Here is a 24319-nt window from a genome sequence, read left to right as displayed (position 1 = left end):
TAACACAAGACAGTGGTTTTCTCTAGTGTCATGTTAAAACCAAAACAGTAAGGGTAAGAAAAGGATATAGTAATGATGTCACTCCTTTTTAGAAAAACTGTCGTTCATGTATTCAAATAGTGGGTGGTGAATTTTCAAATATTTGAAATTTGGAAGAATGGGCCTACAGAACTTTTCCTAGTACTTGGATTAAGGAACAGATATTTAAGTTTTTAGGGGTCATATACATAAATGTTTGTAGGACAAATACAGCTGAATGATATGCACACCCTGTCTTTCTACTTGGTAGTACTGAAGGAGACTCGGAATGACAAAAGGGTTTATCAAAGTCTCTGTGTAGAAGATTAGGCTATCCTTGTGAAAATGAGATATGGATGAGAGAGATGAGAAATATGGAAAATGCAAATGAATGCTTCCCACACACTTTACCTTTTGTCCTTTGTGCTCAGTGACCGCTGGTATCTTTACGGTTTGCTTACTCTTCACCTCTGTGGAAAACCCCAACCCAGCAATGCTGACCTCTGGAAGATGGTAGCTCAAAATCAGGCTGGATGAATGCATTGCTACAAATGGTTTAAAAAGTGATCTGTCAACGACTCATTCTTTTTGTATACTTCAATCTGATATTAAACTAAAGTTACAAGGGTGGCTTAGGGGGCAATTTAATATGCAACGTGACAAATAGGATGCACAGATTTTTTACTAGCTTTTTATAGTTAAAGAAAAAATGCCTGTGACAAAAGATCATTAACTTACTCAATATTCAAGATGAAGAAAAAATACAGTTAAAGCCAGTGGAGAAGGAGGGTTAAAGAACTGCAAAATAAGCTACTGGCTTATATTAAGATTTACCAAATCAGTGAAATAGTAATGACTTTAGATGTCAATAAGAGAATTTACTATTCCTGTAAAGTAAGTGTGCCAAAATGGGGGGAAAAAGGGGAAAAAAACCAAAAGGAATAATTCAGGCATTTCTTGTCTGCTAACCTGTGCTCTGGAACTCTCTAATCAATCTCTGTACTTATTCCCTGAAGTTTAATGTATTCATAATGAACTAATGGCAAAGAAGGATGAAGACAGATGCCTTAATTTGCATGAACTAGCTTATTAGATAGTCAAGCTTTCTGAACAAACCACTGCAGCGAAACAGTAAAACACCCAGCTGCAAGAATCTACCTATGTGATTTATTTTTTCATCTAAATTGTCACCATCCCATTAAATTAGCACAGAAACTGAGATGGCATCATATTAGCACATAGTGACATTGCTCATGTTAGCCTGTGAGACAACAGGAACATTTCACAACTTCAGGTCACTTCAAGAAGGTGTTTGCAGGTTTTTGCAAAAACCTGAATGTGGCATCAATAAGAGGCTTATACTATCTCAGAGCATATATATATATAACCTATATTATATATAACCTATATTATATATAGGAACATGACCTTCCTCTGTGAAACTTCAAAATAACGTAAGTTTCACAGGAAAGTTTTTGGCTTTTCTTTCAATATTAACTCTTATCCTCCAGAAACCTTGATTGAAAAGGAACAAAGACTACACCTGCCTTCCTCTCCAAAAACATTAAGACATGCTAATTCTATATACTCTGGTTCACCTCTACTTCAAAAACACACCTTGTCTGTTGGGTCTATTGCAATGTCCTTCTCTTCTTTCGGTGACCAAAAGGTTAAAATAGGAAAATGTTTATATGGATTGAAGAAATAGCTAAAATCTTCAAATAGACTGAAACAGATAAAGATTCAGCTAAATAGTACTATCTGGAGGCTTTAATATTTAATAATAATTAAATTTAATAAATTTAATAATTTAATTCCAGGCACAGTGCAATGTACATAATCTCATTGAGGATGCAAATGAGGAAACTGCTAACACCATTCAAAGCAGGCTTGTTGAAATACTTCTTTTAAAGTAAGACAGTCTGTGAAAAAGCTGTCTCTTAATAAAGGCTGTGCTTAAACAGAAGGGAACTGCAGCATGAGAGCACTTCTTCAGGTTGTTGACTCCATGCAACCAATTCACAAGATGTGTTTATCTCTGGTTTTTTATCATCTGCTTTTAAAGGATGTACTGCCAGCATTTTCAAAGAAAGCATTTTAATTCTAAATTATTTTAAGTTTACAGAAATCACTTAAGGAACCTAGCAGGCCTTTCTCAATACAGAAGCTTCAGTGCAGAGATCTTCTGCTACCATTGAGAGTACAATTTCCTAATCAGAACTAGAGAAAAAGTTACGGAATTTTTACATTTCATATGGTTTCACATTGGTATAAAGCTTTGCTATGTTGCACAAACAAGTGCATTCTGAAATTTTTTTCTTCTCCACATAAATCAATATGTGGTGTTTTTGAAATGAAACAAACTTCTGCTCCCTGTGGTCTTACAAAATGTCTGTAAAAGAGTCAGTTTTTCTTTCCCTTCTTGATTTACCAAAGACCTGTAACAGGTCTGCACATTCATCATATTTTTCTCAGTGAAAACCCAGAGCTTATTTATGATGGAGATAGAGATAATCAGCCTAATGTTAGCTGCTACAATCTCGTAAGACTGTTTGGTATGGATTTGAGTTCGTAATGCTTAATTTTAAGTATATATGCATTAAAAAATACAAGATGATGCTCTGACATCTTCTGATTCCCGCATTTTGACTACTGGTCAATGATATTTTTATAGGGTAGTAGATAAATTAAAATTCGCAGTGTATCAGCAAATAAAATGTTCTAGTCTCTACTCCCACATTTTATACGCAGAGAAAACTGGGTCTATAAAATGTATTTACAACTTGTCAAAAATATTCTGATTTCTCCAATATGCTTAACTCAGGCCATGAAAAGCATGTCTTACCATACATTATAATCATATCCAGCTATCATACTCGTTGGCTAGCACTTAAGCTGGAATGACTTAAACAGCTTTCCTATTATTTTCTGTGGTGTGTGATTAAGTAAGTCAAGCTTCATGACTGGCTAGATATTCCCATCCACTATATGCTCTCTATTGCACCATTACCTTTTCTTAGTGGCTAAGGAAAAAGCCCTTGGCTTTTAATGGCCTCATCAGAGTTACGTACCATCCTTATCATAAAATTGCGTAAGTTCCTTACTAGGTACCTGGGTTTGTAGCTACAAGTTTGTAATGACTTTCAAATTTCAATTCCAGAAATAAATCTGCAATCTTTCTGGAAGAGAACACTTTCAGTCCCATGTGAATATGTAAAATATAAGTTATTTAGAAATTATTAACTGCACTGTAGCATTTTTATTCTTGATAGATTTGGTCCATTTTGTTGAAGTCTTGGTATAACAGCATGATTTCCCTGTACAACCTCTATCAATTTTTACTTCTCACTTTCCTTAACAGAGCAATATTTTGGGGTTCAACAGTCACATTGTGTTATCAGGTATGCTCACTCATTGTTCAGCAGTGGTATCTAAAGTTCAGCTCTAACATGTCTCATTTTTCTATGACACTACGTCTTTAGTACCTCAAAGGTCAATGCTCATTTTCTATACCATTTATCCAACAAGTATTCAGGGTCACAGTGTCATCTAATATAGGAAGGTCTTGCCAGAATCTTGTCTCACAGTCAACTATTAAGCTGGGCTCGTTTTGCTTCACCAATAAAATCAATTAGCATTGAAGACTGACTTTTGTTCCTGTTTGGATTGATATTCACAGTGTCCTTCTACCGATGTTTTCTGTGAATAAGAGCAATGAAATATCCTGACTTTGGCCTTGTTACTATTTTCCCCTATTAAAATGCTCCTTGTTTTGCTTTCTTGTACTCTTTTCAGGTTGGTAATGAGGGAGACTTTACTGAAGAGACTTCTTTATGTGTTTATTCACGTAACATTAGTGGAATCCCCAAACGACATGGACATAAAATGAGATATCTGCGATTCGGACAAGGACAAGAAATCAAAAGAAGACGACTATCTGCATTCTCCTAGCCTGTATATCACCTACAAAGTTAAAAAAGCACCTTACTCTACCAATGTAAAAGATGTCAATGGATGTGCACACCTATCCCCAACAGGTGCCCAGTAAATTAATTATGAAATTAAAGCGGCCAAGAAGTTATTTGGGCATCCTGCCAGGTGTTCAACCTCTTACTGACCAGAATAATCAATACAAATCATGAATATATAAAGAAAACAGCTTAACATAGCAATACTTAGTACACCTTTGTGTTAGTGAAGTAGTGACTGTCACTCAGATGCTTTTTCTCCTTCTTTTGACACATACATTAGTAACAAAAGAGAAGACAGGAAAGTCATGAAAGAGTTTTCACAATAGTTAAAGAAAAATGCCTGGGAGCAAAGACCCCTGAAGCACAACTTGATTACTTTAACAAAGGGAAGATTAAATGGTGATTTCATAGTGAAGTGTATAAAGGATGAAATAAATTTTGATGAAAAACAATTCTTTCTTACAAATGAGGTGAAGCTGAACCTGTGCATACTCAAACTAAAATAAATGCAGTGTGTCTAACCACAAAAGGTTGTGATGGGTTTTGTATCACTGGCAACCATAAATAGATTGAATGTCCTTCTAAAATATAATTAAAATACAAGTTGAGATACAAATAAATTCCAGGGAGTCGTATGCTTTGTTTAGACAGTCACAAATACCTCTTTTGGCCCCATAAATTCACAATATATACACTGAAACTCGATCAGACAGGACCTTTGTTCTTACCATTGCACATTTAAGTAGCAAGGAAACAAAAGCTAGTTTGCACTGATGCTATAATAAACTTCTGGTCTTCCAGATCATGCACAAACCAAACCACTTCTTTTATTCTACACTATGAGGCATGCAATTACATCTCTGTCTGTCCCATGTACCACAGATGTGATGAGGAAGACACAAGAGCACCAGAATCTCTTTTCCTCTTTTGATTGTAAGAAATGAATAGAAAGCACAAAAATGCTATAAGGCAAACAAGCAAAGAAATAACCTTTTCTCCATCCATACAAAATACTTTGAGCCATTTCATATTGGCAAAATGGACATAGAATTTTATAGCAACAAAAAAATATTAAGATTTTTGTGTATAAATCAAGGTGTAGAGTGAGAATGAGCAGCTCTGATCTACTGATACAGCTGAAAAGAAGAGGAAAACTACTATCTAGATCTGGAGTAGAATATTTAGAATATTATATTATTTATCTTTGTAGATGGTATATTATTTCCTTACTATTTTCATACCCTGAAATGATAATCACTGAAGAAGCTGAAGGAGATATTTAAAAAAACCCAAACAGATGGAAATTATGTACTAAGTCCTTTAAAGAGGTATTAGAAAATATATTAGGAACATTAAAAACGTCAAGTTAATTATCTATAAGATAAAAAGAAATTATTAAGTGCAAAGAGACTTAAGCAGGCAAATGATAAAAAAATTATCCCAAACTTCTCAGATGAGCAAACTTCCTAGACCTTAAAGGAACATTCTTCTTTGCTAGTCATATGCTTCTGTCTACAGAATTGTGCAACACAAGACTTTTGAAAGAGAGAAATGCCCTCCTGGGTCAGATCAACACTCAATCTAATCCTGCTCCATCTTGGAAAGCAAGAAATTGAGGTTTAGGGAGAGAATGAGAGCCAGCCTACTTTGCCCAGCCTGGCCCTGCCACGGTTCTTTGACACCCAGTGGTGTCACATTAGAGAGTACAATGCTTCTCAGTCTTTGCAATATTTACATACAAGGCTCTTGGCAATTAATTTATTCAGTCTCTACTGAATCCACTGACACAGTCTGTAAACACAGATTTACTGCCTGCTCTTCCTCTCTAGAGATACTGGATCCATGAGTATCTCTACTGGATCTCAACTGAATGAGGCAGAAATAATTTTTGCTGTTGAATACACATTTTTCTTCCAATACTGGACTAATAGCAGTATAGAGAAGAACATTTAAATAGATTTCCACTCAGAGAAAAATATATTGCCCGACAAATTTTTAATACATTTCCTTACTTCTGAACAGACTGGGGAACCTGAGCATTCCTTGTGGATTTTCTTCTCATGTACTATACATTTTTCTGAAGATACTCCCTTTTCTTGCTCCAAGAAAGCCCAGCTGGGCTATCCTGTGAAAATGCAGTGATTTTTCAAGAGGTCAATATTAAATTTTAGCTTCCCAGTTACCCAGAAGAACCTCTAGTAGCTGTAATAGGCTGCTGTACTCCACAAGGAACAGTCAGTCTGGTTTCACAAAGTTTTACAACTTCTCGTAGACAGCAGTGATTATCTGGATTGGTAAATTTTATGTTTATCCAGGAAGAGATCATGACCAGTTGCACAATCCCAGGGTTACAAATCTCCCTGTGCTTGGTACCTCTTTCCATGACCTTTTAAGAGCATATGGTTTTCCTCCCTCTTTCCGAGCTCACTCTGCTAGTCTGGTGTCTCCTTCAGAGACTGTCTCCATGCTCCTAGTTCAAACCTAGTCTTAACCATCTTTCATTTTTACTTAGTTTCCTCTCCTCACATGTCCACTACACCATGCTTTCTCTTGTAACTGAAATCTTTAAAGGAGAATAAATTTTTCAACAGACATCACCAACATTTTGATTAAAATGAACAAAACCAAGCGTCACAAGGGTATCTTCCCTTTTTTGGAGCTTAGAGACCATGCCAGAACTGTGCAGGAAAACAATTGTCCCGAAAGATGGGAACCCCAACCTCAGGAGATGCACTGATGCTTCCCAGCCTGTTTCAGGTTCCAAGCTCCACTAAAAAATCCTGTGGTATCACCGTGACTGGAAGGCAGGAGCCAGGGACTTGTGCTTCAAACTAACAAATGGCCAGAGGAGTACAAGCACATGTACACACTGCACATGTACACACTGCACATTTGCTGAGTACAGAACAATTTGCTTGGAGCTGCCCATCCCTGTGTGTGTGTACAACAGCTAAATTGCTGAGACAGTTTTTTAATGATGTTATAGATGCTATATCATATATATCATCCTATACCACATATAGCTAAACTGATTTTTCTGGGAAAAAAATGCAGCTGCAATAAATTAAGACATTTTACTTTGAAAGGCTAAAGGTTGTCAAAATTATATGCAATTAAATCCAAATACACGTGAATTAACATGTTTGGTGCCATCAGCAACAAAACCTGCTGTGTGAGTAGCAAAAACAGTTTAAAGTCAGTTAAATTTTCAGACCATGTATCAGTTGGGTATTTGAAAAAGTGCACATCCCTCATGTACAGTATTGCCCTTAATACATTTTCTCCTTTGTGGTAAAAGAAGTCAAATGAGACCGTTCTCTACCCTAATCCTTTTCAGTGCTGAAAAACACCGGCATGTAGCAGACCTGTAAGGAATATGTATGAATAAATCATCAGCAATCTCAACTAGGTAAGAGCTCAGTGACCTTTGTTAATTTTCTACAAGAGAGAAATTTCTTTCACATTTATCTGTGTATGAAACATGAATGACATATGAAGTCCTTCCAACAAAGTTTTTTGATGAAAAGGAGGAAGGACAAGAAAGAAATCTTCAATAATAAATATGTGAAAGCAAATTCAGAAATTTTCAATGTCAGTGGGAAGGAAAAGACATATAGCTCTGCAGCTGCTTCACAGACCATTTGGTAAACCTCCAGCAGGTTAAACAAACACACAGGGAAGCCTGCAAATGATACAGCAACTGTAGGCTCTCATCAAACATGAAAATCAGCAAATGACTTTGCAGATATAATAAACACCTCAAGTGCAGAAAAGCTTACTAGCCTGTGATCTGCATTTCACAGGTCAGAACGCTTGCTTCTGCTCGGAAATCACCCAGGATCGTTACCATAATAACTGTGACTGCAGAGGTTACAGCTAATGGATTTCTAAATGCTTAAAATCTCTTCAGTGGCATTTTGTGCTGATTTTTAGAAGTACACAGTAAAAGTGTCTTTGAGAAAAATGCAAATTGAGGGAAAACAGTGCTTTTGTAGACACATACTTGAATTTCCTAACCCATGAATGTTTTATTTTCAAGTTTTACTTCTGCAATGAATTCTTTTTTCTCACCATGAGAACTATGAAAAAGGTCAGGGATGATTTTGGCAGGTTTTCTCAGGCAAATCACACTCTTACTCTGCAAAACCAGTTAGCCAATGAAGACTACTTCACATTTTGGTGAGGGATGAAGGATAGGTAACATAGCGCTGCATCTGCAATATTAGAGTGCTTCTGAAATCTGAGGGAAGCTGAAGTTAAAGGCAAGGCAGGTTTCTTTTGACAAGGATGGAAAAACTGACTGAGGACTGCACAAGTCAGGCAACATTGCCTGAGAAGGTGGCTGCACTGCAGCAAATGATGCAAGGGGGCCTGCTGATGTTAGGAGCACTCTGTCAAAAGATAACGGGATCGTTTAAATCTTCTGCAGTTTTACTCAGCAGAGGAGCCTGAAGGAATTGGACCAAGTTAACTGCAGCATGAGAAGAGCTGATTTTGAACACTCACTGTCTTGCCAATGCCATATTAATCACCAAGATAACAAAACAGGCTCTGGAGCTGTGTTTGCACATAGGTAAACACGTACCCACAGGGATGCATCATCCCTCTGTCACATCTGTCAGTCACTGAGAGCCTGGCTCAGATGTTCAGAGCTGAGCTACAGGAATAACCTGGGAGCCGTCTTCCCTCCTGAGCACTGTCACTTAATGGAACTTAGATCCCAGGATCACTTCAGAAATCTAATTTTTTTTTTTTTTTTTCAATCCATGTGGACTTTTTTTTTAAAAAAAAAACCTTTTATCTCTCCATTTTACTTTCCAGATTTCTCACTTTTTTCTGAGATTATCTTTCAAAAGAAAATTAATGCACTCCATATATTCTACTATTCTGATATGCAGTACAGAATTTTTCCTTGTTTAAATCACAGCACACATGATCTTAAATTCAGCTAATACAATTCTGTACTGGCAACTCAATTACATCATAACTGGATCACATGTTCTGCTTTTAATTTAGACTGGATTCTGGAATTTACATAGATATATGCACACATATATATACATATACATATATATACACACATACATACATACATATATATATATATAAATTCAATTACTTTCTTATTTCTTCAGAACCTCTGCTTGCTTTCTGATAGTAATATGTTTTTTTAATTAAAACAGACATTTCTAGATGTTACAAAACTCCAAGAATCATAGTGAAGAAAGAAAGGTCTTTAAAACCTCTTTCTTTGGCTTCCACCTGACCTACATTTGAGTTCATCAGTTGTGGGCAGTAGACAAACCCCTCAGGAAAGCCAGATTTGGTGCAGCTTGACACAGAATATGAGCATTTGCTGCACAGCAGGCTGTGGGTCAGGGAGGGGGAAAAAAGGCATACCTCTGTATTTCTGTAAACAGCTCCTCTACGTGTTCCAAGCCAAGGACTGGATGAAAACTGCCTTACTTCTTTCTAATGACATTTACATTGTGTATTTAAATATTTCAGAGCCTGAAAATTCCCAGGATGTTAATTATTGGTTTTATTACAATAATTTAGTATTTCATAACTTCTCTTAGGAATATTTTGTGTCCTAAGCAATTACTGAGGACACTACATCATGCAGCAATTACTTTTTTAGTATCAGCTCTGTAAATATTATCTTTTCAAGGCATTTTAAGCTTCTTTGATTTGCATGTGCTCCCTTCTAGCTAAGCAGTTCAAAATCCAGCCTACCCTAAAATTATGTTTGTTTAACATTTTATTTTTGCATTAAAATCCTGTTACCAGCTCCCCCCAAACAAGGCTGCAAACCATCTACTAACAGCAATTCCAGATCTTGAGCCACTGCAGAGGATGTGCTCAGGGCTGTACATACACTCTATTTTCCCTCCAGTTTGATGGCTACCCTTGTTCCTGAGATCAAACACTGTGCTGAAATACAAAACCTGTATTACAGCATGCTTCAAAGAATCAGGTAGTGTGGAAAGAAAATGCAGTATTTACACATGTACAAAGGAATTGAAAAATCTAGTCGCTTTAATTTCAGACTTCAAAGTCTTGAGAATTTTCCTTCAGAGCACAGTGACCAATTTTAACAACTGACCTGTTAGTACCTCCCTGCAGCTGCGTACAAAACTTGCATATGACAAATAATAATAAAAAAAAATGGTTAGAGAGAAAAAGATGCTCCTGTTGGTGGAGAAAACATCAAAAGAATGATTTGTAACATCTAGGTTTGGTCTTCTCCTGGCTGTCTCTGCAAAGGTTGGCATGCGCTCTCACCATAAATGCAGAGAATTTGTTCAGCAGATCCATTATCACTGTGGAGTAGACAGAGGCTGGAATGAGACCTGGGAAGGCTCCTGTGGGCCCCAGAGGCAGGCAGAGCTGGAGCACAAGGGTGACATGGGACATGGATTGGACAACATGGTGAGTCCAAGACTTCAAGGGCCTTCTGCTAGATGTGTTGATCAGGGCAGAAGGCAGGCAGCTGTGCAACTCTTCTGCCCCAGGAAACAGGAAAACTCCTTTCTTTGAGGAAATATTTCCGCTAATCTTTGTTATTTGGTGCCTGTTTCTTGCACAAGAATTTACTTAGGAAAGAGACAGCTCACAACTGCAATCGTCCTGGCTAAACAAAATCTCTGAATTCACAGATGATTCAAATAGCTCTCCCAGTGTGTAGTTCACACTATAGTTCTTCTGAGCCCTTGACTACTTCAGGCAACAAGACTTTACATAGCCAGAAGTTGGAGACAGTGCACATGTGTAGTCAGTAGACAGAAGAAGGAAAAAGTGTGGATTTTTAATTTTTTTTTTTAAATTTAATGCTGACTAGATTGGGCACAGATTCACTTTTCCCAAAAAAACAAAACAAAAATGAAGCACTGAGAAGCTAAAACATTTCACCTCAAAAAACTGTGGTGTTTTTTATTACATTTTTTCAGTAATGGTAAGTTTTAAGTCTCAGTTAAAAATATGGACACAAAATGAAACTTCTGTTGCAGATTCTATGAAATATTTTAATCAGTCTTAAATTTATGGTGTATTATTTTCATTTTACAAAGCAGTAATTTTTATTTGTGCGTCAGGTCACTTCTTTCCACTCCATGCCCCCGGTTTTCAGTAAGTGAACTGAAAACAAAGAAATAGATGAATAAAGTGAACAGTTTGCACAGCATTACTGTTGATTTACCCATGTTGTAAAAACAGATAAGAGGACATTGGATTTTAGTTTGAAAATCATGGGAACAGCTGTCCAGCCTGTCCATATTGAAGACAGCACAGGAACATGCTTGTCTTGAAGTAAATATTAAGGTCTCCTTCACTTGAAAGCGCCTCTTGAACAGTGCCATCAGCTCTTGACACTGTGGCAGTGCCACAGGAATAGCTGATGTCCTTTTTAAAGCTCCTGCAGGAATAAGCAATGCCAGGAACAACACCTTTGGCTCACCCACTACTGCCCTTACCCTTGCCCTTGGCTGGGCACTGCCTGGACTCTTGGCAAATCAGGAAAACTCAGTCCAGGAACTCAGTGGGAACTACATCCATCTAAACCTAGGGATTCAAGAGGCTGGCATTCAAATACCTCAATTTTAAATTACAGCTGTCTTTAGCTGCATCTGTGATTCTGAGGGAAGGGTCTTACCCACGACTTCTGAAACAGATTGTTTTCATTTATGTGCCTTAACACTAGTCCTGCACTGACAGTTTCTTCAGCAGGGCACAATACACTCACTCCCTTGGCTTCTGTAAGGACAGGGTAGCAATAAAGCAAAAATTCGTTACATTCTGGTTGACAGTCTAAATTTAAATGCTTAGAGGGGAAAAATCTGTTTGTTTCTGACTCTAAGCTGCTTCTCATGCTAGCATTACCTCAAGCCTTACTTTTAAGTTAAGAAATTTTGACTGTGAAGCTAAGTAACGTTTCAAACAATCATGTATATGTAACTGTAACTAAACACCTACACATATGCAAAAAAAAGTCCAAGTTTCAAACCACATTATATTAATGCATATAATTTGAATTAACTATTATTTCAGCAATGCTGTAAATCCCTTTGAAAGGATCTGTTGCTTGTTGATTTTGCACCATGTGAAGACATGGTAAATATGACATGTAGTCTCATCACATGAATAATGCATTCTGCATCTCAAAAAAGCAAGTTCTGCTCCAGGGAGATGCTTAATCCATTCCTTCCTTCTGGGGATGAAAGGAATTAAACTCAGTGCACTGATCGCACAGTATGTGCTCATTTGACTTTAATTATAAAATGATTATTTCAACATTTTTTCCTGTAAAATAAACCAAGCCTGAGCTCCATGTAACCTCTACAGAATTACATTACTTCTCTGTGCACTCAGTCAGTGCTCATCAATACTGCTCTTTCAATACAGTTTCACATGGAAGGATAAAACCCACCTCTAGAGGTTTGCAGCTAGTATAGTAGTTTCAGGCCTCACAGCAACAAAAGCTCCCCTTTTTGATAGTTGTCAAAAAGATGGAGCAGTGAAATCCTTTAAAGTGAATTCAAATGTCAGGAGAAGGAACTTTCACCAGACACACGGAGATGCCACGATCCCATTACCAGGCTGGAAGATTTGTATCTCACACCCTGTATATTTTCACTAGTATTTTTTTCACAGACTGCTCAAACCTGTGCAAAACTCTGCATGCAATCAATTATCTTGCTAAAACCCAGAAGTTTTCTCTTGGCTAATTCAATGGGCAGAGCATTCCTTGGGAATAGAACATCTGCTGTCCATGTCTTAGGAATGACAGAACACCAAGTGGAATAGACAGCTACACTGTCAAAGGTACTCCCATGCCTCAAGCTCGAAAAAACAGCAGCTCAGGAATGTTATGTGTTATCAGGCATACCATCTGGGAAGATAGAAATGATTGCTTTCCATATAGGATAGGATCTCCATGTGAGGATTACTGACAGTAACTCCAGCTGACATGTTCCCATCCAGGTCCAGCAGAATTTCTGGGTTCATTGCATCACACCTTCCAATTCCAAAGCTATTTGGAGCTGACCTACATAACGTCAGAAATGTGATCCTGCTCCCAAGCAAAAGCAGCTGTTCTGCTTCTGGTCCTGTACTAATTAATGCTACCATTTAATAGTGAACTTCCTATTGCCAAATGAAGCTGGCTAGCTGGGATGCTTCTGCACCTCTGCCAAGACTAATCCACAATGTGAATAAAATGCTCACACACAAGCAAGAATAGAAACTATTTAAGGTGCTATCTCACATACAAAACGTGGTGTCAAGTGATATAAATGTTTATAGGCTATTTTCAGAAACTTCAGTCGACTCCTAAATATTCAAGTTAATTCTCAAAATAATGCCTAGTTTTGCAAAGCCTTTTATGTATCTAAACCCACAACATCCGTTGCGCTACAATGATAATTTGCTAGGGCATGAATAATTTTAATTAGAATTTTTTTAAGTATCCAATCAGCTCTATCTCATTTATCCTTTGGGGTTCCTAAGGTCTAGAGATGGAACAAGGCATTCAGATAAATGTCATAACTATATTAAAAGCTAAAGAATATACATAAGCTTAAATCAGCTGTTTTCAGAACATCTCAAATACAGCAAAGCACATCTCACTGAACACTTGTATTATCTCTCTGAATAAACTGTGACTTATGCAGAGCACACAGTAAAAATTTACCTGCAGTGCTCTCAAAAATTCCAGAATGTGCAGCAAAATGGTAAAAAAATTAAAATAAATGGTCATTAGTCATGATGACTATTACTCAGCACTTGAGATTCCTAATCTTATCAGATGCTTTGAAAAAAAGCTGTGCCAGTACATTATCACCAAACTTTCTCATTAAAGAACACAAGCAAAAATCATCAGGATTTCTCAAAATGTCATGTGAAACTACCAACTTCGGTCTGTTCTCAGACCTTGGTGTTTTATAAACACAGTAACCACACTATAAATGATAACTACTACGATCACAGCAAAAAAATCAAAAGGTTGAATACTTTCAAGGCCATAAATATTTGGCCTATGGGCTAAAGTATTACCTGAAAAGTACCCAATAGAGGTCTTCATTCACTTTGAAGAACAATGAATATCAATTTGTATTGACTTGGATTAAAAAAACTGCTTGATGTTTGTATAATTAAATATTTTCTTAGAAGAATAACTGCATACTGGATGCTGTAGTGATGTCTTTTCACAGTGGTTATGATCTTCATAATTCTACCATAAAAATAACAGTTTTTAAATCACTAGGATGTTTTCAATATTGAACAAGAATGTTCATTATAAGTAACACTAAATAAGCCAGCCTGCTCTCTCTCACACATAGAAACATGCACACAAAGCATCCACAAAATGTGCTTTGGCTGTTCACTATAGGTATTGGGATGTGATCAGAGCCTAGAAGTGCAAAGGTCTGAGCTCCATCCCCCATCCACAGACTCTCTGTGGGTTGTGTGTCTTTGTTCAATAATAAAACCACTTAGCACAGGCAATATTTACCATTAGAAGGTGGGTGACGTGACCTTACAGCTTCTGATTTCTATTGCAATGCATCTTCCCTTTGAGTCAGAGGTTACCGTGCTTGAGGTGAGAACAGCAACATCAGTAATTCCACCCGAGTGCAACCTTTGTCAGCGTTCATTTGTCTTCATTAAAAGGTCTCTAAAATATTACTTGAGGTGAAAATCCCTTTAGATTGCTGCACAGTCTACACATCAAACTTGTACGTATATCAGACTTGTCTGAAGTAATTAAAGGAGACACAGGTTGAAAGATCACTTATTTTAACTAACCATTGATCCAATGGTCCAGCTTTGTGTGATGCGATGACACAAAAGACTGTGATGGACAAGTGATTCTACACGTGACAGAAAGTCACATGAAGACAAGAACTCTGCCAGAGTGTTTCTCTGTTAAACTTCTGAGCCTGGCTGATGAGTAGTGGAAAATATGAGCCAATCTCCCTCTGCTATCCAAACCAGATACCAAAACACAGATTTGAGAGGGCCTGAAAATATATAAGCCTCTGATGAAAAGGTGTTTGTGCTCAGTGTCTCAAATCTGCTGCAAAAGACAGAGATATGGAGATGCTCTTCGCAGCAAAAGCTTGAGACAACCTAACTGTGGAAACTACTTACAGCTCTCTTGGAACTTTCCTTATAAAGTTGCTTGATAGCAATTGTAATACATTTCTTATAACTAGTTGAATTTTGATTAGTATTATCTTGCTGTTCAAAAACAAGTTAGTCATTACAAAAAGGGAAGCAAGTCTTACCTGGAATACTCTGTCTCCTCACAGACAGTGCTCCATCAGGTGCCTTTGCCTGGTTTGCAGATTTTGTGTAAGGACTCTCATCTAAACAGAAACAAGCAATACCTCCAGTTACTGTTAAATATAATGTTAAAAACAACATTTTTTTTAAAAATCCAGGTACTGTATGAATTAGCAGTGCGGATCACAAGAGATGCTGTGAGCCAGATGAAGATGGGCATTTCTGAATGCTAATTCAATGCTCAATGCCATGTTTAGATTTGATGACAAAGGCTCTGAATAGGAGAGCTGGAAAGGATGTGCTAAAAAATTGGAGGTAACACATATTGATGACAGGCCTGATATACAAAGGCTTTTTCAGGTTTAACATAATGATAGAAATTGCCCTTTTCTCATGTTTAGAAGCTTCATGTGTCAAAGATTTGAATGACAGAGGCACTATCCCTGTTCAGGAGTAAAAGTCTTCCAGAAGCTTTTGAATATTTTGGCTGGGAAGATACACCCCTTTTCCTTTAGGATCTGTCAGTGTGTTGTTCCTTTTTCTTTGTAACAGTTGATTGGGGAAAACATCAGAAAGCTGTTGCCAAACAGGCCAGGCACATTTGTGCCTCAAGAACAGCACTGTATTTGTCTGTGTCTAAATAGGAAACTACATGGAATACCTACTGATCAACTTCAGTGCATAAAAGACCACTAATGGTGGGATGAGCAGATGAGTCACCAATTAGAGCAGCATTAGGCAGAAAGTGAGTCACTTCTACATCCCTCTCAAGAGCAGAATGACAGTAAGGGAAAAGTCAAGTATATAGTTGCTTTGAAAAGGACAAGCTATAAGTGCAGAAAAGAAATGTGAATAAAGAGAAGAAATAGTATATGCATTTTATTATTTCAATCAAAAGAAAGGAATCAGAAGAAATAAGGCTTCTGCCTTGCTTTCCCTTTAGTTGAGTGCTCAAAGACTTTAAAGTGTCACAAATCTTTCTGATTGCATATTTTCCTTCAGATTGCAAACGACTGATGCATTTATACATGTGCATGAATACATGCTTAAATACTGATCAATGAATAGAGGAATCAAAGACTACATAATCTGTTATAGCATCCTCAGATCAAACAGAACCATATAAACTTTTTCTGGAGAACCATCTTTTCAGCTGACACTCTTGACAGTATAATCCTTCTTTGCTGATTGCACTCCGGCAATCTGGCAAGGTCTCAAACTCCATTAGAAACTTGCATCAAAGGCAGCAGTCCACTTTCATACCAGTGAGATAAGGGCTTGGTCAGTATAATTTAATTTAAAACCAGGTCTCAAAGAAGAAACTGAAAGAGCTGGTTATCCTTTAGAACCAGAACTTCTGTAATGAAGTCTGCTACTGTTAGGCAGTTGCAACAACAAAAAGCTTAAATTAATTCAAAAGGAATAAAAAGAAGGAAAAGCCAAAATAATTATTTATAGCCATGAACCTTGATGAAAATACAGCAGGTAGCGAAGAATATGTATTGGTAAAATAGCACAACAGCCAATATAATTGTGTTTTCTACAGTAAAATGAACTGCAATTGTTTTAGGACTACAATGTTACAAGCGGAAGAGTAACAGACTTGATTATACTGCACGCTAGTACAAACACCAACAAAATAAAGCTGCCAGCTACAGGAAATAGAGAAGCATGGAAAAAAAAATTAACATGGGTCCAGATACATAATTTAAGAAAAAGGTATGTAAAGCCTTATCCTTCCATTTGAGGTAAGTGGTTAAGCTAGTATTATTGCATATATAGAATATACACCCCCCCATTAATGAAAAAAAAATATAGTAAGAGTGAACTAAAGCTTCTGAAAGTAGTAGCACTTATCTTTTTTTCCTTCACAGAAGAGGCACCACTGAGCTTGAACTCAATACAAGGCTTAAGACAAAGAAACTGAACACGTGGCTTATATGTCCCATCCATTACTACTTATTTGCAGTTGCTGAACATGACAGCAGATAGTGTGAGGCACACATTTTTCTATTAAAAAGTGGGCAGGAAACATAATACAATTTCTCTATAACTGATGGATAGTGATGACTTCTGGGCCCTATTTGACTGTATGCCCTACCTATGAAAAATCTATCAATTTACAGAACAAAACAGTCCTCTCCAAGTCAGACTTCTTACATACAAATTATTGCCATCAGATTGAGGGAGAGGAAAAAATGAAATAAGAATTTTCATAACCAGACCTTTTCCACTGAATCTTTGTCATTGAGCAAATGAGTAAATCATCTCCACTCCCATACTGAAAGAAGATTTTCCCAATATTGCACTGGACTAGGAGTACCTGTGGTTATTCTGAGTTCAGAACATGGAAATCTGCAGATTTTTCTGTTTAACAACACCAACGAGGGGAGGGGACTGCATGTTCAAATACTTACTAGGGAGCCTGAGCAAAAATGTTTTCTACATAATAACTGGCAGATGTGAAAGTAAGACTGCACAGATGAGTTAGCTAGTATTTTAATTTAAGCCTATTAACACTGAAAGCTTAACAGATGCTTATATGGGTTGGGTACTGGAGGCATGAAATTATATTGCATTGCATTTTTTAATCAGTTCACAGGTTCTCAGAGCAAAACAAAGGGCCCAAAAAGTTTCTTCATAAACTTCTGAAACCCCATAAATGCAAAATATACACTACTATTATTGGGAAAGAAAAATGAGCCATTGCTGGACTGGTAAGCTGTTCTCAGAACTGGATAGAATTTTCTTCCAATGCCCCTTTAACAGTAAAATCAGACTGAAACATGACTAGAAATAGGTATAAAGGACTCCAAGGAGCAAAGGAAAATAAACACAACCAACTGTACAAAGAGTTCTTATTGCGATGCTTAACTGAGACAGGAAAGCAAAATAAAGATCAGACAGATGCAGAAATACATGTCATCCTAAAGAAACTAGGGAGACAAGGAAGTCCTGATAGCCTTGAAATGTCAGACACCATCCGTGGTGCCCCAAGGGAAAAAAATCTGTTTTTATGTACTTAACAAAGTTGCATGAGTAGCCACAAGAATTTATCATCAAATTAAAATTTCTTGATGCCTTCATCCACTCTATAGTTAGCAGGGAGGGTCTTAAAAATGCAAAAATGTCTTATGACAGCAGTGCCTAGGGGGATTTGTAGGAGAGTTTTGTATTACCAGCACTAATAGACTTGGCGATGAAACTCAGTTCAGCAAGCCAACACACAGAAAAAGCAAAGGAGCAAAGAAGGATATAAAGCATTCTCCCTCCAAACAGGAGATAATAACTCAGTATCAGGAAAAAAAGTGATATAATTTAAGACACCACACGTCCAAAGTAGAGGGAGAAACAGGCTAGATTCGGAAAGATAAATCTCATCTGTTTACACCCTTAATAGTAGCACATCATCAGCAGGGAGCGAGCCACAGTCCATAAAGAACTCACAGGCCAAACTGCACTGCCCCAAAGCACAGAAATGGCTCTCCTGGACACACAGCTGCAAACCCTGCCATGCATAGCACCAGTGCTTGGTTCTTGTCTGCTTCTGAAGGAATCACTCCACAGGTGGCCACATTCCCTACTAGCTTAGCTACACCCATCCACTTGTGCTTTTGATACACCACTGGCCTTTTTTCCTCTTGTTAATTCCTCTGGCTAAAAAATTCAGACAACTCAGAGTAAACAATTTCAGCTAGTCAGTAGGTCATATAAAAGTGTCAAGCTATGCCAGCATATCTCTTCACTCAGTGACTACAGGAAACCAACCCTCTTAGGCTGTTAAGAGGCAAGGGTCATTCCCCCCAAATTCATACTTTGCATGTTTCTTACAGTTGTAAATGTGCAATAGTGAAAGATGTACACTGTATTAATTCACTCCTTCTTGGCAGAACACAAATGATAATTTGAGAGGTGACACCTTGCAGATTATTAGGATTCTTAACCTAACCAAAGGGACCTTTTTATCTTCTCCTTTTACTTGTCCTCACCAAACAGCCCTGAACACCAGTAACAGTAGCTTGCACATCATCCTTTCAAAGCTCTGCATAGCATTAAAGACTACAAAGATAATATCAAGTGGACAGGGAAGTACTCCAACTCATTACAGCTATTACTGTAGGTTTATTGCCTTTTGCATGCGTGGTAGATAAACAGCTTTTTTTGCACTTTCCTCCCTATTTTTAACCTGATGGCATCTCTATCCTGTAACTGAATGATGCAATCTTTGAGTTAGGGACTGTGCTGTGACCCATTTATATATATCATTCTTCATTGCCCTTACTATACAGGTGTGGAACATCTGTCCAAGACTAAAGGCTCTAAAGACTGTGAGAAAGAACAGTAATGTAACCCCAGAAAGAATATACATGAGACAATGTGTACAGATTTATATCTGAAGTGCCTGTTACTGTGTCAGCAAAATGACCACGTGAAATCTTTAGATATTTGCTGTATTTAGTTTAATATCCTTTGAAGGATACCAACTGGGGGCACATTAAGAGGCAATAAAAGGAAGGCCTAAAGATACTTCCTCAACAGTGAAGTCTAGATGTTCAATGTTTCAAGCAGTTTATGACGACTGAACTATTCTTGTGTCTCTCTTGGGGGTTGTGAAAGCTATTGACACAAGAATGTTGTTTACAGGTGTGGTAAAGGCTAAGGGCACTCCCTCCTTCAACTCTTCAAAAAGGTTTAGGGGATGTTTCCTTCACTGCTGCTGCCACACATGTCCATACTGCTGATAACTGCTGAACCCAGTAAGTGTCTCCAAATCCTGTGCAGCACTAGGTGGCCCCAGAAGGTGACTAAGAACAGCTTAGTTTGATACAGCCTGTTTGATATGAAGGGGAAGCTTCTTCCCATCCCACTGGGAACAGCTCCTGAACAACTCTGTGGCTGTCACTTTGCCCCTCCTGCATGGACAGGAAAGGTGAACGTGCTTCACTTGTTCTCAGCTCTATGTCACCATTTGTATCTGCTTCTCTACTGCAAAACCTGCATTAAAGGGAGCATGTGGCATCAAATTTGTACATGAGTAATTTCAAACACAGGAATTTTCTAATACTTAGGAGCTTGAAAGTTGTATTACATGTTTTCAAAAGCAGATGTGAAAGCATTGTAAGGGAGAACAGAGTTTCCAGCTTTCAGCTCTTCATGTTCCATTCTTTGATGGCTTTACTTATGTCTCACCACAGAACACGCCATTCTTTGGCCAAGAAAAAACTGAATTTAAACAATTTTACAGCATAGTCCCAAGACTTCATGACCCAAGCAAGTGAAATCTGAGATGTCCCTCAAATGTTCCCCACTGGGAACAATCTCCAACTAAGCCCCAAGACTCCTCAGAGAAGCACATTACATCTTCAGCAGGCTAACCTCCAGCTGTCTCAGTGTACAGGAGTAAAACCAACTTCATGTGCTGCTGTTTACACGGTTTGGGACAGCATGCAGCTCAGACAAGCAGAGAATCACATGTCTGTACAGAGATAGAGACACACAGATTGTCAAGAGGATTGGCTGCAATTGAGAGAACATCCCCAAGATTAGTTCCTCAAAAAATAAAATCACCAGAGCCCCGGTTGTTACTTCACACATTCTTAGATCTGTAATATTCCATTCACTGAAATTTGTTGTTCCTAAGCTTTATAAAGAAGAGTATTTTTCACTAAAAACAATGAATTTTTATTAATCCTGCCAGTACAACACAAAATACCATAGGTTCTCATACTTCCTACATCTGAAACCCATCTTGAATTTTATCTTTAAATGGCATAAAGCTCAACGTTATCTAAAAACATATTTTCTTTGCACAATATCGTACCATTGAGTAAATTCTGAGCTACAGCATTCATCATTATCTTCACTGCCTGCAGCTAGAGGCTTTTACAGATAAAAATAAACATGTATCCACTGATGCCTGTGGTTTATAGAAGCTCTGAAGTTGGGGAAGGCTTACAAAGAGTCTTGGTAGAACTTTTAGGATCATTCCTGCAGCAACTGACTCTCTTCTAAACTCAGACCTTTCTGTTAAAGATACTCAGTTCTGTGAGAAAGCTGAAACACTGTTTGGAGCAGGGACTTGAAGCCCACTCATTCTCATATTCACAGGAAGTACCCAAACTCCCAGCTACACAATTCTCTAGCCTTGCTAGCTCACTCTGACAAAAGTAACAACAACAAAAAAAATCTTAGAGAAGATATTTTTCCTGGGAAAGGAGGATGTTTTAGGATGTTTTTGTAAGATTCCCTTTTAAATAATGCAGAAGTCTAGGGAAAAAATAACATCCTGGAACATTCATGGTTACTACAGTGTCACTACAGCTGAATCAGAGCATAAGAGACTATAAACTGTTGAAAAAAGACACAAAATTATCTCAGCTTTTTTCACCAGATGTGTAATGTACAGATTTTGAATGTATATGCTTCAGGAAACAACAGAACGTCAACAATTTGCTTTGCCCATATGCTAACCCTTTCAGATGTGTTATGGGAGCTCCAACCATGAAAGAAAGCATTAATTTCTCCTACTGGTGCAGAGGAATAATAATTTTTCAAGTTCATTTTAGAGCTATGGCTTCAGTCACTTCCAATGAGACTTGATTATTGAAATGGCAATGCTGCTCTTCAGTGCTTAGAATTATCTACATTTTTTTTAAGAATTGCATGTAAAGTAGTCATTAATGGACTAGGCTCCAAGTAGGACAAATATGGATGTATTTAATCTTAATCCTTTCTTATCAAATTGTGTGCTCAGTGCTCTTGAGAGCAGTCTTTATTAAGAAAACAGGGTTTCAAATGCTTCCATAAGTAGCATTTGTTGGTGTGTGTGACATGGAAAGATCACAAGAAGAAAGAGTTAGAATAGCTCCCCTGGTAATTTTCTTTTCCACATTTAGCAGACATATTTCTGGTTTTCTTAGAAACTTAATTTTAACAGTTATACTACCAATGAATAACTGTGTTGTCTCTCTAAAGTGAAAATTTATTCAATTTTATTATACTTTATGTAAATGTAATTCTCTTTTTTCTGAATTATATGGTTACTTATTACAGTAGCAGCTCAGTTTTAATCTAGAAGCAAGAGAAGCAGGGTACTGTAATTATGCATAACTGTGAATCCATTTCATATTGATATTTACAATACCTCAGCAAACTTGACTCTTTGAAAAATGATCTGAATATCCTCCAAGTTTGCTTGTGCAAAGTTAATTTCCTATGCCTGTGCTTAGGCACCTGAATGGAAATGCTTGGTTTCTTAAATGACTGAGTATGCTGATCTCCTCCCAAAGCTATTTTGCTCATGAAAATTCAGAACTTTCCAAGACCATTTAAAACATGCAGGATCTGCAGAAAGCTCAAAATGTGTCTCAAGAGATATTAGCATATGGTGAAATTCACTTCAGTGGATTATCTAATAAAGCAGTAATCCTATTTAAATAATACCCCAGCCACAAACTACTTCAAATCTGATAAATGTCTTTTTGTTTATACAGCATCAAGCATTAAGCACAAATGCCATAAACCAGAATCATCACTGAATTGTTACATAATTTTAAAATTCAACTTGAGTTTCACTTTATTGTCTTGAGCTGCTGTTTATTGTTTATGGAAATAATACAGGCATCACATAAGTGATATGTGTGAGGCTTTCCCAGAACAGCTAGAAACTGAAGAGGCTGGTGCATGAAGAACTGGAAGAAACTGGGGATACAAACTATTTTGATTTCTGCAACAATCTTGGGATTTTTCTGTACATACAGCTTATGCAGAAAACCTTATCCTAGAAGATGGGGCTATAAACCTTTTAATTTAAAAGGAAATTCCTAAGTGTCACAGGTATCACTGACAAGAAGCATTAGCACATACTCAAGCTTCAATTTTTTGTTGAACACCCTGGTCCATACCAGGTGTTTGTTGCACGTATGTAGCTCTGATGTACTGCTGCATGCTGGCATGGTATGAAAGTGCCATACATTAGCTTTTGAGGGAAAAAATACATTGAAAAATGTTTTCTTTACAAAGTTCTAATAATTAATAAATTCAATTACTTTAACACTGCGACATGCTAGATCAGCATCCCTCAAGAATATTTGAGCATTAATGTCACACTTCATGGAAAAACACTTTTTTGAACAGCTATTAACTTTAAAAATGCATCAGTTACCTTTAATTCTCTACCCTTGGTTCAGCTACCTATTCCCTGATGAGCTGGGAAGACAGTGGTAGCTGACAGGGAGAAAAGGGGCCAAGCCATATCTCATGGCACCTGACTGCTGTGGCTGCCCACCACTGTGCCTCCTGTGGACAAAAGGTAATTGGCCTCCTGGCCACCAGCATTCCATTGTGTGTTAATCAAACACAGTGTGTGGTATGATCTGTTGTTACATTTGTAGTTAAAATGCAGCAGCAGAAATATATATTGGTCATCTGAGTTCTCCATGGCACCTCTCCTGTACCAGCAGATCTTAACAGTGATGTTTTGTGTACCAACTATGCCTGTGCTTGTTCAGCCCAGTCTCAGTAGAGGTTTTCCCTACAGTCTGGCTGCTTTAAAATGAGGAAGTAGAAAAGAGGATGAGACATAGCATCTTTCATGAGTGCAGACTGCAACACAAAGTAGATCAGGAACATCTGCCCAGGTTGCTGACATTACAGCTGGAAGGGATTGGGGGAGAGAGGATGTCAACTAGGAACTTCTCTACTGCATGCCAGGGAAAACAGAAGCTAGTTGCAGGTGTTCATGGGGAAGCCAGTGATAAAGGTTAATAGCTGAGCCAGTGAGACTGTCATTCAAGTTGCATAAAATATAAGTAAAATATGTTAAACTGTTCAGAAAACAGGTGTTTAGTTTGCTTCATGGAAAACAGGAACAAGCAAAGTCACAACACTATCTTCAGAGAAAAGAAGTTAGAAATTATATTTTTTTCTTGAGGTTAGTTATCCCGTTTCAATTCTGGTGCTGCACTACTGCTATTAGCAGTAAATTATATAATGTGTTTTTCAGCCTATTTGTGTCTGTGAGTGTTTCTAGTGATGACATCTTCATC

General features: G+C 37.5%; 1 protein-coding gene across 5 annotated transcripts in view; it reads right to left on the bottom strand.

The window, feature by feature from the left end:
• Positions 1 to 24319, bottom strand: part of GRIP1 (glutamate receptor interacting protein 1) — a 314081-nt gene that overhangs the window by 87139 nt on the left and 202623 nt on the right. For all 5 annotated transcript variants that reach the window (XM_088054742.1, XM_088054740.1, XM_088054743.1 and 2 more), the window contains exon 2: positions 15275 to 15355. In XM_088054742.1, coding sequence (XP_087910868.1) covers positions 15275 to 15355 — 81 coding nt within the window. The remainder of the gene's footprint in view (positions 1 to 15274; positions 15356 to 24319) is intronic.

The sequence above is a fragment of the Pseudopodoces humilis genome, chromosome 5 (assembly GCF_049639895.1).
Source record: "Pseudopodoces humilis isolate 2021_Gansu_Grassland_sample_001 chromosome 5, ASM4963989v1, whole genome shotgun sequence".
Taxonomy (NCBI): Eukaryota; Metazoa; Chordata; class Aves; order Passeriformes; family Paridae; genus Pseudopodoces; species Pseudopodoces humilis.
The sequence above is the reverse complement of the archived record's forward strand: the minus strand, read 5'-3'. Positions and strand labels throughout refer to the sequence as shown.